This window comes from Atractosteus spatula, chromosome 27, assembly GCF_055471065.1.
Source record: "Atractosteus spatula isolate fAtrSpa1 chromosome 27, fAtrSpa1.hap1, whole genome shotgun sequence".
In the NCBI taxonomy this organism is placed as follows: Eukaryota; Metazoa; Chordata; class Actinopteri; order Semionotiformes; family Lepisosteidae; genus Atractosteus; species Atractosteus spatula.
In genome coordinates this window covers 1258997-1276822 of record NC_142732.1, presented here as the reverse complement: position 1 = coordinate 1276822, position 17826 = coordinate 1258997, and the positions used below count along the sequence as shown (strand labels likewise).

The 17826-nt window shown below is 48.2% G+C and overlaps 1 protein-coding gene across 1 annotated transcript; it reads left to right on the top strand.

Annotated features, from left to right (window-relative positions):
* Positions 1 to 34: 34 nt before the first annotated feature.
* On the top strand, positions 35 to 17452 carry bckdk (branched chain keto acid dehydrogenase kinase). The gene is made up of 11 exons (XM_088907072.1): positions 35 to 529; positions 3118 to 3186; positions 4673 to 4783; positions 7626 to 7673; positions 8375 to 8494; positions 8733 to 8831; positions 10592 to 10665; positions 11518 to 11646; positions 13929 to 14018; positions 15607 to 15762; positions 16327 to 17452. The coding sequence occupies exons 1-11, from the start codon at positions 281 to 283 to the stop codon at positions 16469 to 16471; spliced, it is 1290 nt and encodes a 429-aa protein (XP_088763198.1). The 5' UTR covers positions 35 to 280; the 3' UTR covers positions 16472 to 17452.
* The last annotated feature ends 374 nt before the right edge of the window (positions 17453 to 17826 follow it).

Sequence of the window (17826 nt, the reverse complement as noted above, 5' to 3'; positions counted from 1 at the left end):
GATTGGACAAGTGCCGTCGTCCTGTGACAGGCGAGGGTTCCGGCTCGCCGGAGTCTATATAGGGCGCAGTGTGCGAGCAGCAGCAGGCGAGGCGCGCTTCATGGGTCTTTGTAGCGGGTTTTGTAGCAGACTGAGGAGGGAGGCCCTGCCGTACGAGCAAGGCTGGGGGTGAATGAGGGAAGGACTGTAAATGCGAGAGGAAGAAAGCGCTTTCAGGGCAGCAAGCGGGGCTGGGGGTCCCCGGCTCGGATTGTAAAGCCAGACGCAGGAAATAATTACAATGCGGCGCATCGTGAGAGTCAGGGCTCTGGAGCTGCTGGGCGCCTCGGGTATCACCAGACCGGCGGTGGCTCGACCCTGGACGTCCCTCACCTCCAGGACACCGCAGGACGTCGCTGCTTCTGGCGACGGGGTTTCCCGGAGGTCCCGGTCCACTTCAATGCAAGGCTATTCGGAGCTGGCCCGGGAGCGGTCCAAAACCGTTACCTCCTTCTACAACCAGTCTGCTATTGATGTATCTGCAGAGAAGGTACAAATGGGTTTTTATTCTCTCTCGTACAGTTTGTACCGAGGATGCATCTCTTTGTTGTAAGCAAATGCAAAGCGGTACGCATGCTAGTAACTAATTACCCCCTGGTCCTGGTGACACGCTCTTCGCCAGCCTCTGCTTTTATTTATTTTTTGGACGTTTTTGGGAGACGCACCCCAACATTGACAGTAAACTTCACTAAGTGGAGCCAGGAATGTTGTGACCTCCGCAGACGCTGACGGCTGCTAAAATTAAAAACAAAAACTACTACAAAGGTCGTCGTAATAAAAGTCTTTCAGATCAGAAGTCAGCAAATGTATTTCAGTTCTGCACCGAAAGTGTCAGTTTGCTCCGGTTCCCTGACGTGTGGGGGAGATGCAGCGATCAGTCTCATGTTATGTAGGAAAGTGGTTCTGAACTTAAACTCGGGGCGAGAAGTGCACGGTTTCGGAGAAACGCAGATCCCCCCACCGCTGCGGCCCCCTAGGGTGGCCTTGAGTTGTATTCAAAATGAAAACCACGAAACGGGCTTGTTGATGTTCGGGTCCTGGGTCAAACCCGGACCGGTTTGTGTCCCGGAGAGAGCGGAGACATTTTCGCAGTCGGGTGTGAAGTAAACAGCCCCCTCCTGTCCGGAGGGGAATATCGGGGTCCTGGCCTGTCGGCGCTGGACTGGCCGTGTTGGGGTGAAGTCAAGGTCGGGTGCGGGTTTTAGGGATTTATGATCCTTGTCGTCATACTATTCACGGGAGCTTCGCGAACTGTTAACGCAGCGTTCAATGTTGACGTTTTCAGGAGAAAAATAAATACCTTCCTGGCACTTTCATCCATACAGTTGCAACTTACGGCAACTGTCTTGACGGTAAAATATAAAATTATTTATAAACGTAATATTTAAGAAAACACAGAATTGGTAGGAGTATCTGTTTTTGTTTTCTTTCGTGAAGAAATTGGTCGAAACGGTAAGTGTATCCTCGGTGACTTGAGAAGAGAGCTCCCAGGCTACTCAACGGTCCTAACCGGTAACATGACAGTTGTGTCTCAAGGTGACTTTTGTGTTTGGGTCGCTTTTTTTTTTAACTGTTGTTGTTTGCAGACTTCTACATCTGTGGGTGGTATTACCGGCCTCCCCTTTCTTTTTACATGCAGCAAAATCTGGGCTTGACAGGGAATGTTTAATTTGGGGAAAAACATATTCTACACAAGTGACCTTGTTCTTTCTGCAAATTAAGTGTTTCCATTTTTAAAACCCGTGCACTGTATTAGTCTCGCAGATAAGGATGTTTACTTACTAATGGGCGTCGGTAAAAACATATGGCCGTTATGCAATTCAGCCTTAGTCACATATTTTTGACTTTCTTAGCAAAATACATTATATGGATCACACCATGTAGGAATGTTGGCGCTGTAGTCACCACGCTGCAGTTCATCCATTTTCTCACCACAGCTTCCAGTTCAGGGCTGCAGGGGAGCTGGAGTCTATCCCAGTGAGCAATGGGTACAATGCAGGGTACACCCCGGCTGGGACAGACATGCATACATTCACACCAGGGCCAATTCCCCCAAAATTAACCTCCCAGTATGTCTTTGAACTGTGGGAGGAAACCGGAGCGCCTGGGGGAAACCCATGTGATCATGGGGAGAACACGCAGACTCCACGCAGACAGCACCCCAGGTCCAGAATTGATCTCCGGGCCCCAGCGCTGATCACTGCGCCGTGTGAGTGAGGGTGAACTTGATCATTACAAGTAGGCAGCATGTGTAGGCTGCAAAGGAACAAGCAAAGGTTTATTCCACGCTGAAAAGAGAAGGAGAAAAAGCACAACGTTGCAGCTTTGACACCTGAAGAAGGCCCCCCAAAAAATTTCTTCTCTTCTCAGCATGGAATAAAACTGTACTTGTCCCTTGATAATTACAATACAGCTTGGAAATGAATGGGACTTTTGCTTATAAAAGTAGTTATTTGACCTGCTTGGTTAATGTGGCTTGTAGCATGGGTTTTGACTAGGCCTACTGCCCACCAGGGTAGTTCCTAAAAATTCAGACACCTCGCTCCTACCAGTCTTCTAACAAAAACAGTGCACAGTTCTGCTCGGACAGCACTCAAGGTTAACCCCTTGACTTGCAGTTCTGCTTTAACGACATGAAAGATAATGGCACTCTTTCTGTGAATTGTAACCTCCTGCTCAATTGGAGGGCTGCAGGAAGTTAATGAATCCTCGTTCTTAATGAACATTGTTTCTGTGCGACAAAGTATTCTCTTCTCTCCGGCTACAACTTTTAGTGCTGTTCTCCAAATCCCTGAGTTTTTTCTTGCTGTTGGTCTTCGGGAGGTGGGTGATGAAATGGAGTCCTGAAAGCCCGTGCCCACTCGTGGTACCAGGCCCAGAGTTTCCCCCTTGGCCTGGTTCAGTGGTGTCTTGGCGAACAGCCAGTGGAGTGCTGTGAATATTCCAGGCGCTTGGGGATCTTGGAGCCTGTGAGGACCAGAGGACAGAGTGAATGTCGGTGGCCTGTGGGTCCTTTCTCTCTCTCCCTGTGTCCCCTGATGCCTTGCGTCTTGTAACGGCTCTCTCTGTGCTCTGCAGGCCTCTGTCCGACTCACACCAGCTACCATGCTGTACTCCGGGAAGTCCCCAGATGGGAGCCACATTCTGGTAATTATTGCTCTTGGTCCTTGTTTTTTTATTTAGAAGTTCCATCTTTTTTTATTCTCCCCGGATTTGCACAGCCCATTGTTTTTTCAAGCAGGTATTTGTAGATAAAGTATGGATATATATGTAAGAGAGCGGTGGATCAGAGTACGCCACGTCTCCCGTCAGTGCCCAGCGTGCCTGGGGAAGCTAGTCATCCGATCGGCAGATTAAATTCTAAGAGAAGCAGCAGGAGAGGAACTTGAAGAATCCTTGTCTGTCCCAAAGTCAGGAAGATTGCTTGGCTCGGGGACACTCCTCTGACACAGGACAGAAACTTGAGGACGCTTGTTTTTAAACACAGTGCAGGCAGCACAGCCCTGTCCTGAGATTCAGGACACCCAGTGCTGGTTGGCTGGGGGGGGTCACAGGGGTGGTTGATAGTCGAGAGAGGCCTGTGTTATTAACCCCCCCCCCCCACGCCAGATGCCCATGTGGGGACCAGTGGCATGACTGAGGCTCGAACCCGTGATCGGAGCTCAGGCTCAGGCAAGCACCTTGACCACAGGTGTTCCTTGGGTGGGTTGGGGGCTGTCCCTGTTTCTGTGAAGTCATCTCCCATAGGAATTCCAGATGGGATAGTCAGGGAGTATAAGGGTTGAGCACACCCGTCTTAAAGCTCTTTCTTCTTCAAAGGAGTCTTTATTGTAAATCAAATCTCTCTGCTTAGGATTAAAACTCTTCATCGTACAACTTTTCTTTTAATGCACATATTTTCAGTAGTATTTGGCATCTACGTAGTGCCCTAATGCTTTCAATGAATGCTGTATCAAAATTCAGATGTGGATGTGGTGACAGTGCCCTACCACACGCACGTGAGATCTTCAGCGTTACGCACACATCTTACCAAATCAAAACATACAGGATGCTTAGAAGTTGTCCTGGTCGTCAGCATAAATCCTATGTAGTTGCAGATAGTTGCAGATTGGAGAGGGTGTATGGGTCTTTTGGAGCGTTGCCACTTGACTCCATTTCTATATATATTGAATGTTTTATGGCCTGGCAGGACTTGAAAGTCTATGAACTCTGAATCGGGGCTTCAAAGAGGAGGAAGGGAAGATTTTCAGTGAGTTATGACATGAGACAGGATTCTGAAGTTTGTTTTTTACAGAGCCAGATGTGCATAGTGGCTTATAGTATATGAACACTTTTGTTTTTTGCTCAAAAACAAATTCAGGCCATCAAGGGTTAAGGTAAAAGCCTCACTGAATTAAGGCATTGCTCAGTTTCATAACTGATCGACAGGGCTTGTCATGTTTTAAAATTGGTCGCTTCCTGTTCTGTTGTAATCTTTGACTTTCTGTACATGACGGCATGCTGCATAGTCGAACCATTATTCTCAAAAGTGTTTTGATTTTTGATCACGCAAGAATACACTGGTGATCCAGTAGTCTAACCCCACCCTAACGATGCTTGATGTGTCCTGATTGCTGTCCATCTCCGTTTTCAGAGCAGTGCCAAGTACCTGCACAAGGAGCTGCCCGTACGCATTGCCCATCGCATCAAAGGGTTTCGGAGTTTGCCCTTCATCATCGGCTGCAACCCCACCATCCTGCAGGTGGTGAGTGTCTGCTGCACCTGTTGATCCAGTTAGAGAACGCAGAACTGGTTCCCCTGGTGCTGAGCTCCAGTTGAGGAGGTTTTCTCCAGACCTCATGAGTGGCAATCAGAAAGACAATCTCAACAGCAGCTGCATCCACTGATCGCTCCTGTGCACTGAGACCCGGCCTTCAGAAAATCTCCAATCAGCAGGATTTCCAATGAAGCACATTTCTTGACCAGTTAAACTGGTCATGCCAACATAGATGGTAAATTCTGGGTTGTCCCTGGTTTAGATCAGTGGCTGCAAATGCTGAGATCAAGCTAGGAGCTGCTGTCAGTGCGTAGTCCATCCATCTGTTCTTGGGAATCTGCTTGATGCTGGCGCAGATTCTTTCGCTGCCGGACTGGCAGGTTATCCTTCAGCCTTCTCAGGTCTTGCACAGTAGGTTGCGGCAGTACATCTGCAATGGCTCTTCTGTAATGGGAAATGAGAATTGCAACCCCCCCTTCCATTTGGTTTCTTGGGAAGAAAAGGCTTAAGTGGAAACAGTGGGAGGTTTTTCCACATCTGTCGTCAAGGGGATGATGACCGTGCAGTGGCTGAAAATAGATCCACTAGGGGCAGTAGCAGCAGCTCATTGTCCTGGGAATTGTGTGCTCTGTGCAGCTGGGGAGTTTCCCAACACCCTGGGATCGGAATCCCAGCTCAGGGATGCAGGGCTGTTGACTCACTGAGCTGGGGGCATTAGTGGATGATAGAGGTGGGGAGTGGGGGCAGCGCCTCTGAAAAGGCTCTGCTGAGCTTAAATAATAGTAATTAATAATTATAATTCTTTATACTTGTACAGTATGGTAGTATAGTATAGTGGACACTCCACCCAAAGCTCCAGTATGCTAACCACACACCAGCTCTCAGTGGGGAGGACAGCAGAGTGATGAAGCCAGTTCAGAGATGGGGATTATTAGGAGGCCATGATTGGTAAAGGTCAGGGGGGAATTTGGCCAGGATGCCAGGGTAACACCCCTACTCTTTTTAAGAAACACCCTGGGATTTTTAATGACCACGGAGAGTCAGGACCTCAGTCTTACTGTACGTCTCATCTGAAGGACGGTGCCTTTTTACAGTATAGTGTCCCTGTCACTATACTGGGGCATTAGGATGAAAACAGATTGCAGGGTGAACTGCTGGCCCCAGTAACACCACTTCCAGCTGCAACCTTAACTTTCCCAGGAGCTCTCCCCTCCAGGTACTGGCCAGGCTCACGCCTTGAAGTGATATGGCTCTGCTTTCTCCTGTGCACAGCCGTTATAGAGCTGTAACTTTGGCCAGCACTTCTCATGACCACAGAAGAATATGAACATCAAAAAGGTGACCATTCGAGATCGTTCCTAGTAAATCAGGGGTAAAGGACCTAAAACAACTTACAGAATTTTATAGCATTTCCAGAACATTCATGCCAAAGATCTAAAGTGCTTCACAGGAAGGAGACTAAGACCTCTTCCCTTGTCTGCTGGCCTCACTCTTCTCCTTTCTTGACCACAGGACTGTGATTTGAGAGCATGGCTGAATTCGGTCAGGCAGAGAGAATGGTCAAACGCTCCGAGCGCTGCGGTGTTACATGAGTGTTTTGAGACGCATGTTTAATACAGACGGGGGTCTTGAGATGTTTTTCCTTTCGAGCCTCGGTTCTGTTATCGCTCTCTTCTGGGTATTGCTGCTCCCTTCTCAGAAGGCCTCTCCCCCCTCCCTGTTCTCTGGGCTTGTTTACTTCCTCTCAGCGACTGCGGCTGAACTTTTACCTACTAAATCTGCAGGCCCAGGCTCCTCGGCTGGTCGGAACAATGGGCGTCTCCTGGGCGTTGCTTTTCGTTGTTCGCGACATGAGGGAAAGTTGGGAGGGTGGAGAGACGAGAAGAGGGGGCTGGTTTTCGGATGCAGCCCTCCCTGGTTTTTCTTCCTCATTTTGCACAGGCCACACTCCAGGCCTTATAACATCACAACCTTCTCTCTGAAACCGGTCGAGTTTTACAGTATCCTTTTGGGGAGGGGGGGCACCCATACAGCCCAAATTGTATCTGTACTGTGCAGAAACCTGCATTAAAATGCACCAGGTTTTATTTTACCAAGCAGCTGTCTGGTAGGCAGTCCCTTTGCTAAGCAATAGGCTGTCTTTGAGGTAGTGTTGTTTTAGTTCATGCTCAACGTTTTTTTCCCCCCTCTGTCTTGTTGGTTTTATAATGCAAGAATCCCTGCATTTGCTGTTCAGTATAACTAAGGGATTTTTCCACAGCAAGACACCAGCAGCGTAGATTCTTGACCAAGTCCAGCCTCATTGTACAGTTGTTAATGCTCCAAACTATAAATTCAGTACACATGAGGGTCAAGTGAATTGGTAATGACCAATAAAAGCCTACTGTGTACCAAGGGTTCATGAACAGTGAATATTTTTTGTTACTATTTTGTATTTCCAAAATTGGGTCCGTCCATCAGCGGGAATACCTAAAACAAGGGAATCCTTTGAAAAGCTGTGTTCACAGTAAACTTTTAAGCCCTGTTGTTAATTTAGTTATTTACAGGTCTTGTTTTCATGTTACACCTTTTGCTTTTTACTGAAGTACTGAATCGTTGTTGTAGTTTGGCTTCTTGCACTCAACAGCTCTTTGGGATTCTGTGCGCTGAGGGCCGACTGTCACCCACACGCTGTTGTAAACAGCTGCCCTGTGATGTGGGAGTGTGAGGGTGGTGGTTGGCATTTTTGGGGCGACAGTTGGGAGATGTCTGCTGGTGTCCCGTGGGGCTCCAGTTACCAGAACTGGTTGGAGGGAGTTCTAGTAAGTAACGCGTGCCGTTTCTCTTTCAGCACGAGCTCTACATCCGTGCCTACCACATGCTGTCCGACTTCCCAGTGGTGAGTGAGCAGGAATCGGTGCTAAAAATGGAGCAGTCGGGGAGGAAGCCATGACTGAGTGCAGAGTCACAGGCACTGTGAAAGTTCAGCGCCTGCCATATCGAGCTGAGATATGATCCCACCCAGCCCCTGTTTTACTCTGCACTGTAAATGTGCTGGTGGAAATGGCCGCGTTTGTCAGCCATCCTGATAACGCAGATTAGCTCATAGCTGATGAAGGGTTTGAAGCGTGCAACAGTCTGCACGTGCTTTTGTTGTATCTTATTGTGCGTGATAGCCTTATCTGCGCAGATAAGACTGAGACACACTGGTCCATGCTGTAGGCACTTAGCAAGTTCTTTACTTTAGATTGTACAAAAGGCAAGAGAAGCAAGGTGCTGGGTTCTTGCCCTAAACAAAGTTCAGATGTCTGCAGTACAGAAAACAGCTGTCATGTGAACTATATATTGATGCTTGTAATCCTATCGGTGTCTTCAGGGATACTTGGTGAAGTTCAATAGATGTGCACTCCAGAGCTTGTAGTTAATTTGATTCACATCTGTTACCAGCAGTTTAAATTATTAATGGATGTGTCTGGGCAGATGCATATACTCATTTTCTCGATTGCTCCTTTATGAATGACCTGACCTCTGCAGTGGATGCCGTCTCCACCGGGTTGACCAGGCAGTATTTTGCCATTAGTGTGCCTTTCTTGCTCACAGATCACTGACCACGAGATGGAGGCACGATACAGCAAGCTGGTGCAGCAGCTGTTGGATGACCACAAGGACGTGGTGACCATGCTGGCTGAAGGCTTCCGCGAATGTCGCAAGCACATCCAGGTACATTAGTGCCTCCTTGTGGCCGGTGAGGGGAAATGATGCTTCACCCCATTTGTACACGGTGGAACAAGCCTGAACAAGACCTGTAATATCCACTGCACTGCCACTTGAAGCCAGGCTATAAAGTAGTAAGAGCATGTGGGTTAGAAGTTTCCCTATTTGATATTTTGATGTGTACTAGTGTCTAGAGATACTTACATGTGGTTCTCAGATATTTTACCAAGATCCTCCATTTCAGGATGAGGCTCTGATCCGCAACTTCCTGGACACCACCCTGACCTCCCGCCTGGGCATCCGGATGTTGGCCACACACCATCTCACCTTGCACGAGGACAACGTAAGGGTCTTGGGTATAAAAGAGCTACTCGTACCACTGTCCCTGGCTCTGCCCCAGGTTTTTCTGAAATGCCTTTACACAGTCGCTTTATTCCTAGAATAACATCCATATAATAGTCGGAGCCTATCCCAGTAAACATCTGCACGAGGTGGGATTGATTCCAGATACCAGGGCCGATTTTCCCAGACGCCAGTAAACTTACCGGTATGTCTTTGGACTGTGGGAGGAAACCCATGCAAACATGCAGACAATATAGACTACACACAGACAGCACCCTAAGTCTGGAATTGAACCCAGGACCCCAGTATCTTCCAATAAAATGGAGGGGGGTTGGGTTCTTGGGCTGATCAACTGCCAGCAAGCAAGATGAGGCAGATTAGCTGTGCGTCTTCATTGTGCTGTTTCAGTAGAACAGAGTAGAGCAGAAGCCAGACGAGCCTCAGGCTCACCTTTGTCGAAAGCTCCTGTCCTTAACAGCTTTTTCTAGCCACGTGATCACTAGTGGATTAACTTCATATACCAGCATCTGTAAGGAGAGAAGCCACGGTACACTGACAAATGAAAAAACGTCCCAACTAAGCCAAGTGTAAAAGAAACAGACAAACATCACCAGGTCAGGCATGTTTCTGGTAGATTTTCACTGATAAAAGGAAAAAGTGAAATGCTGGAGTACATGATAGTTTCGGCCATGCAGTCATAAGAAGGCAGTTTTGCAGAGCTAAATGAGGAGATCATCACAAGATCCTTTGCAGATTTATGTTTTTTATTGAAGTTTTGGGTCATCTCAATTGCTGGATGACTAGTTGGGAGTTTCTTGAAGGATTTTGTGTAGTTGGTTACAACCGCATAGCTAGGAAGTTGGTTGTTTAAGTTTGTTACATTACAAATCATGAAGTCTGCAGCCTGGGAGTGGGTTCTGTGTGACCTCTGTCACTGTCACAGGCTGACAGAATGGTTTTCTCAGTATATAATTAGCCACAGATATAATTATTATAAAAGGGCAGACCCAGCTGGAAGTGTGATCCAGTTAAAGGTGCAGTGGCTCACAGGACCAGGAACCGATCTCTTGGGTCACAAACAGTTGACTCTTTTTACACCTAGAGTCTGCGAGATAAGGGATTCAACTATCTGCACATTAGACTCAATCCCACGATATTCTGGGACTGTTTTACTGCACAGTGGAGACAAAAATAGTCCCAGAAGACTACAAGTGTGTTGTTTCAGCAGTAGGGGAAATCATTGTCCACAGTGTCTGAGAGACATGCAAAGCTGATATTTGTGTGAAACCCCCATTAACTCCTGTTACATGCTTGTTTAGTATTCATGATGGAAATAAGGCTCCTGTTGAATGTCAGTGTGATCCATTTTGGGTTTTCAAGGTAGACTTTGAAAAGCAGACTTCCATGCATTCACGACAGGTTATACATGAACCAGTTTGTCAACCTAGCCTTTAAAGCAAGCAGATATACGGCCCCCATGATGAGATGGGTGGGGAACTTTTTTCAGTGTTCTCTGCTTGCATGCTTTTTTTTAAAATGCTACTTAGCAGTTAATCTTCAGGAAAAAAAACGCACACTAGAATGCAAGTTAATGAGTTCTGGGATTAATGACCAGTGTCTCTTGTAATCTGCTTGAACAACTGTTATGGCAAAATGGTCAGGAGGCCTGATGTGTGAAAAGCAGCTCATCTTATTTAGGAATTAGCAGATTCATAGTGTTTTTAAGGCGCCTGTTGTGTGTTGTCTTGTCTCCCTGCACAGCCTGACTTTGTGGGGATCATCTGCAGACGTCTGTCCCCAAAGAAAATCATCGAGAAGTGGGTGGATTTTGCCCGGTGAGTGTAAAACGCTGGTTTGTAAGCTTGCTTTATCTTATGCCCATCTCTGAACCTTTTTATTGGTGTTTTTATGGCCCTTGTTGTTGTTGACTTGACTGGAGCCTGTACTGCAGTGCTGATAGTAGGCGAACTGAATTCTTGTTGAAGGGCCTTTTCTTTCCTCAATGGCACTGGCAGCACATATAGTATCTTCTCCCTTAAACAGTAGCCTCTTGTCATCGAGGTTATGAATGGGTCATGAGACCCGTGGTGCTGCAACCTTGTCAGGAGGCTGAGATCTAGTCCAGCACAACCCCTCATCTACAATCAAGTTAATGTTTACACTTCCTAAATACACAGACCTATTCAGATACAAGAGCAAACAAATTACCAGGACTTGAGCCACATCTGTGTGCTTATGTGCTGTATTTTAGAAAAGCTTTTGGTTGGATAGTGCTGATGTGGGCTTTATCATGCTCAATTTAACTCGGAATAAACTAATGGAGAGCAGATGCTGGAGTTTTTCGATCTGTGTCCCCTGAATACAGCAGGAAAATTGCTTGCCATCAATTTCATTTATTGGTTTGCTTTTTATTTTGGGCATGCTAGTTTCCCCTTATTTGTTTGGGGAACAATGCGTTATTCCTGTTCATTTGAAGGTCTCAGCGATGCAACAGTGTAACTTTATTATGATCTGCTCCACAAAGTTCGAGTAGCGTCATGCCCGCCCCCGCCCGCCACCTGGCTGCAGGAGGTGCAGGTGAAGCAGACGCAAGGCAGCCCAGCCCCTCTCAGGTCAGAGGCCCGGGGTGTCAGGGTGCCCGGGCGGGTCTGGTGTTCTTGTTCTGATCGCTGCTGTTTCCTGCGCAGGCGTCTGTGCGAGCACCAGTATGGTGGCTCTCCGCGGGTCCGGATCAACGGCCATGTGGCGGCCCGGTTCCCCTTCATCCCCCTGCCACTGGACTACATCCTGCCGGAGCTGCTGAAGAACGCCATGAGGTAGCAGAGCATGCACACTCCCCCCACACTGGTGTTCCTGACGGGAGGCTCTCAACACGGGCCAACTGCAGATCCCTGTAGAGTATCTGAAGAGCAGTTTGTCCAGTGAAGACTGGCTGTTTACACCCACTTCTGTCTTCAGGTGTTGCTGTGCTTGTGGACTTTTTCTGTACAGGCTGCTGGTGCTGCTTGCCGGCCAGGGATTCCTTCAGTAACCAGGTGCCAAGTGTCTATTTTTTTCCTGCCTTACTTCCCTTGAAGTCCTTGAAGACCGGTATTTGGGGGATGGGGAAGGGATTGTTGCCTTTACATACCCAGTCCTTCTGGTGGTGCGATGCAGTTCTGCAGCTTGGAGACACTTGGCAGATCACGACCTGCCTGTGTTAAATCTTCCTCAGCCCTGACTGTTGTGCCGTTATGGTGCTAATTACTTAAGACCCTGTGGCTGTGTGGTTTTAATGGGCCAGCGTCCCCAGTTTCAGCTGGATGCTGTTGGACTGCCTGCTTATTGCTCTCTGCTGCTGCAGCCAGATTGTGAAAGTGTGTAAACAGACACGTGCTTGGCTTCTCTCTGACAGAATACCCAGTGTTGAGATGTCGCTAATGCCTTGTTTCCACGTAAGTGTACAGATTATAAGTAGCTGTTTCTTGGTAGATAATTTACCAGGTTGGTGATAGATAATTTACCGGACTTGTTGACAGAACGGAACATGAGATGGGAGCTTCCTGATAATCGTTGCTCTCCCTGCTGGGCCCCTCTGTCTCCAATGTGGTGAATTCGGTGTGCTCCTGCCCCTTGTCCCGTCTGTATCGGGAGCCTGCCTTCCTCAGCCCCGCCCTGCTCCGCTGTATCCAGGGAAGGTTCTCAGGCTCCCCCTTTGTTTTGCCAGGGGCTGATGAACACTGTGTTCTTGGCAGGACGTCTTGGCCGGCAGTCAAGTGTTTTTTTCCCCTCTGTCACAGCTCTGGCTATCTGAGCTTCTCTCCGGCCCTCCTTGCTGAAGACTCAGCAAGAGCTTAAACCTTGAAGACTTGGCTCTTGTTGTTTTTGTTAAGGAATCTCTTTTTTTTTTCCATAACAGTGGTAAATGAATCGATATCTTGTCTAAAATGGAGCCCTCAGCAGTTGCAATAAGCTCTGTGATAAATCTTTCTCGTAATTTTTTTTTTCCTGTGCTGAGCATTTTACTCACTAGTCTGGTTTGTTTTCCCTCTGTAACTGAGCTATTCTGTGAAAGTGAAAGACAAGTTGAGGCTGATAGATGTTGGATTCCCAGCTGGTGGCCGAGTTTAAAAAATGCCCGGCTCGTGAACTTGACATTTCAAGAGCCCGTCTGAGCGGGGAGCTAATTTTACCGTGTAAACATGATGGCACGCGTGTTCCCAGAGTCAAAACAGATACCATAGAAACAGATTGTTTTTCTTCAGAATCATTTTCTGACTTCCAAGTGTTTTGTGCCCGTTCTGGACTTCAGTCCACTGCTGTCCACCTCCCTCCGAGGAGAGAACACCCCCCCCGGTTTTCCTAAATGCCATAAACAGGCATCACCGCCCAAGTGAGTGAGTTCATCTGAGGATCCTGGCGCTGCAAGCCACTGCGTTCTTGCCCTGATTATCCCTTCCTGCCCACAGTCCTGGCCACTCGATGACGTCTTGAGCTTTTCATGCTGGCTATTGTGTGTTGAGTGCCTCACTGCATTAAGCGGAGCTCGCACAGTACTGCTAGGCAGGCATTTAAGCCCTGACTAGGAGCACGGGCTGTACGTACACAGCACTTTGTTTCAGAAGACATTTGGCGAGATGGAAATGTTTGCGTTTGTCCTCTCATGATGTTCTTCTACATGTGAAAGTGCTGTGCTGTGCCCCATTGTGCAAGTCCCTGCTGTTGGATTCAGGCTTCCCTTCAGGAGCCCTTTGAGGTTTCTTGATTGCCAGGGAAGGCACTATGTAGTAAACTGATAACATGGTGGATGCTTTCTTTAATTTCTTTAATGGTAATGCCAGTAGAAAAAGTATTACACAGGTTAAATCCAGCGCCCCTCAGGCAGAGGGCTGGTCCAACAGGCTCTAGCTGGGTCCCCTTGCCCAGGGTTCTCGCCACCTCAGGACCTGCGTATCTAAGCAGACATGAGGTAGCTCAACTTGGGTTGCTAATCCGGGTCTGGCGAGTTCATTGTGATTGAACTGGATACAGGAGCTCACTGCTGAACTTGTAGTGTGGCCTCACCTTGAAAGGGTATAGAGCAGCTAACTATATTAAATATTATGTGGTCTGTTTCCAGGGCAACCATGGAGAGCCATCTGGACACCCCGTATAATGTGCCCGATCTGGTGGTGACCATTGCCAACAACGACACAGACTTCGTCATCAGGTGAGCGTGCCCAGGCGCCAGGAACTGAGGAGAGGGGTCCGTGGGAGCCCACCTACGCACACGGGGAGAGGAGAGTTCAGTGTGGGGTTTCCGTAAGGGCCCTGGACCCTCTGTCACAAGCACCTGAATATTTCTGCTGCAGGTGTTGTACTTACCGTCTTAGTGTAAAAAATGATCATTCTCCACTTCTGCAGTTTTACTTATCAGTGGTATTCTAGATGTTTAATTTTTCAATCTTTTATCTAACCAGAAAATTGAGGTGTTTGCATTAAAAGGCTCATTACTAAAGATATCTCTGGGAAATCTAAAAATTAGTTTCAAGTCAGTCTGTTTGTTTCAAGAGTGTATCAGAAGTAAAACTTATAAAAGCTCAGGTCCTGCAGTTTGTAGCAAGATGTACACTGTACTCAATAGCAGGGAGTGTAGTTTGTAGTGTCTCCATAGTTTTTCATTGTCCAGTCTGGGATTCCTCTGATTTTGCCATGGCAACGCCTGATCTGGATTACAGAAACAGGCTGCTCAGCACTTTGTCCTAATGGTCCATCTGAGAACATTAATTCATGTTTGCAGCTCACAGCAGGCTGCATTACAGAGATTGGAAATGTTTAAACAGAAGGAATGATTTAGCCTAACGACATGGAAATGTTTGGTTTGAGCAGAGAGGAGGAAAGCTCCTCATTTTTTCCTCCATAGATGAGCTCTTGCGTTGTAGCCATTAACATGCCATCCACTGCATGAGAGTTCTTTATTGCTTATTTTAATCTTGTTTTCGTCTTGCCGTGGCTGCGTTTAGGCCTGGTTAGGATTAGCTGGGAGGTCTCCTGTGGAGTCCTGAACAGACCTTAAACCACCCAGATGACCTCTGTTTTGGAGGTGTGCAGCTAATGCACAAAAGCTTTAATTTTAATTTGCAAACGGATAAATGCCTTCTTGTGCAACATTGTCAGAATGTCTTTTGAGGTTTTGCTCTAATGAAAGTTTTCCCCAATGCCAAAAATACTTCCCAGCTCATTATCTGTTCCAGTGGAAAGATACCGCTCTTCTGAATATAAACGTACTTGGTTAGATTTGTATTACAGTCCTTTTGTGCTGTGTATCGGAAGGCTTCTAAAATCACCTTGTACTTGTCAAGAAGACCTGATTAGATAGAGATCAAAACAGTTCTTTTCTGTTTTGATGTTTATGATGTGATTCTATAGGGCTTCAGGTGTAGCCAGGTCTTCCCTGAAGAATTAGGTGTTGAAATCACGCAAACTGAAAGCTGGGTGGCCCGGTGGCAGGGTGGCACAGTGGTTCGCATTGCTGCCCTGCAGCGCTGAGGCCCTGGGTTCTGTTCCTGGGGCTCTATCTGTGTGGAGTTTGTATGTTCTCCCCGTGTTCGTGTAGGTCTGCTCTGGGTGCTCTGGTTTTCTCCCTAATTATAAAGACGTACTGGCAGGTTAATTGGCTTCTGGGAAAACGGGTCCTGGCGTGGGCGTGGGCGTGGGCGTGGGCGTGGGCGTGGGCGTGAGTGTGGGCGTGAGCGTGCCCTGCGATGGGCTGGCGTCTTTGGGTTAAAGACCGCGCGTGCTCCTGCTTGCTGTTGCAGGATTTCGGACAGAGGCGGGGGGATCGCCCACAGCATCCTGGACAAGGTGCTGGACTATCACTTCAGCACGGCGGAGCAGAGCGCCCAGGACCCCCGCATGAGCAACTTCTTTGACACCATCACCAACAGCGGCCCCCAGTCCGGACCCATGCACGGGTATGAGCCGCCTCTGCCCGGACCCCTGCGCGCACAGGGAGAGGGGGAACTGGGAACTGGGCGGCGCTGCAAGAGCTCGCCGGCTGCGTCAGTGCTGCCACCCTGTGGTGCAGCCGGAGACGTGATCCCAGCAGGGGGGAAGCCACAGTGCTGTAGCTCACCTGCTGCACGAACGCAGCACTGTGCCTTTAGGACAGATTCTGGGTTCGGCGCATCCCCTCACACACAAGACTGGAGTTCATGTGTGTGTCTGTACGTTCTTTACTTCTTACAGTCTCGATCACCTCTTAAAATGCTCCGTTGTTCAATGCCCTTGCCCTAAATCCATCAGCTGAATGAAGTAAGAGGAGGAGCTGGCAGGACTGGGGCGTGCAGTATTGGTGCTGGCTCAGACTCTGGCTGCGTGTCTCTGGGACACGTCTGTATCTCTGTGGTTGGTGTTCCAGTTCTGGATCAGGGTCCGTGGGTGAATGGCGGCAGGGGCTGACCGCTGCCCCGTTAGCGTGGGCTGTCGCTGAACCCCTAACCCCCCCCCCCCTCGTGTGTGTCTGCTCCTCCTTCCAGGTTCGGCTTCGGCCTCCCCACCTCTCGGGCGTACGCCGAGTACCTGGGCGGCTCCCTCACGCTGCAGTCCATGCAGGGCATCGGGACGGACGTGTATCTGCGGCTGCGCCACCTGGACGGGAAAGGGGAGAGCTTCCGTATCTGACTTCCCTCGCCTGCCCACTTCCCACCCCTCCGGCCGCCACCCCACGCCTCTGCGCCGGCCACCGGCCATCTGAGGCTCAGAGGAGCAGCCAGCCTGGCAGACTCCGCCCCCCGTGACCTTTTTTGGGTGGAGGAGGCGGACCAACTGGCAGGCGTGGCCACAGAGTCGTAGCAACGGAAACCAGAAATCAGTGGCCACAACATATCGACTGTCAAAGCCCAGAAGAGCCTACGTCTGCGAGAATTTCCCCTTGACTTGGAAATCCCTCTGGGTTGCAGAAGCTCCTTATTGATCGTATCTCACTGGCCGAGGTCCGGTGAGTGATGGGGTGTGTCCCATGTTTTTGCTTGGCTGAGGGAAGAGTCTGCAAAATTGCCGCCCCACCCCTCAGAACAAGCTCAAATGGGTCAAACACGCCCCTTCATGACTGGTGACTTTCTGAACGTTCAGTTTTTCTTCAAGGACTACAAAGCCATACAGATGTCTGTGTGCAAAGCATCAGTGTCCATGGAGAAGTGGGCAATCTGGGCTTCACTCACACAGCTTCCTGAAATCTGCAAATGCAGCAGCATTTAAGACTTTCTGGGAACTCAGTCTGGTGGCCTGTTCACAGAAAAGAACCTTTTGAGGTCTTTTTCAGACCCGAAGGACAGCCCAGTTTTTTGGTCAGTGGACAGTTCATTATGAGAGGTTGTCGGGGAAAGTATGACCTGTTTAAAAAAACAGTTTTTTTAAATTGCTTGAGGTTTTCCGAGACAACTCGAGACTTCCTGTCAGTCCTTCTGTAAATAATGTTTTGAAGTCCTTTGGCATTACCAGAGCTGACTACAAAAATGTAGCTGAGATGCAGATGATAAATGAAGAGGAATTAAGAAAGTTCTGAGACAGTTTCTGTAGGAAGAAACTGATTGCGGGAGGTATTATGTTTTTCATGTTCCAATAGACAATCAACACTTAAAAAATAAACATTTTTTAATGATTCTCCAGAGCAACACATTTCCTTATTTCCCTGAAAGTCTGTGAAAGTTTAAAATTTAAGACGGCATGACTCAGATTACATGTGTAAAGGATGTTTTTGTTGACTCATAATTTCAGAAGTGCTAAAAGCTCTAGAACAGGCCAGCTAATCTAAGGATGATCTTTCCCACGGAGATTTGTGGATAACATGACCACTGAAGCAGGTAATTTGAGCAAACGAATAGTTCAGCGATCATTTCAAATGGTAGAGCCATCAATTTATTTCTCTCAAGACCCACAGCAGGCCATGACTGAATAAACATGACCCAGTGAACATTTTAAACTGATCAAACCTCATGTGCCCCAAGTTGTAACAAACCTGCCGGACTGTGGCTCCT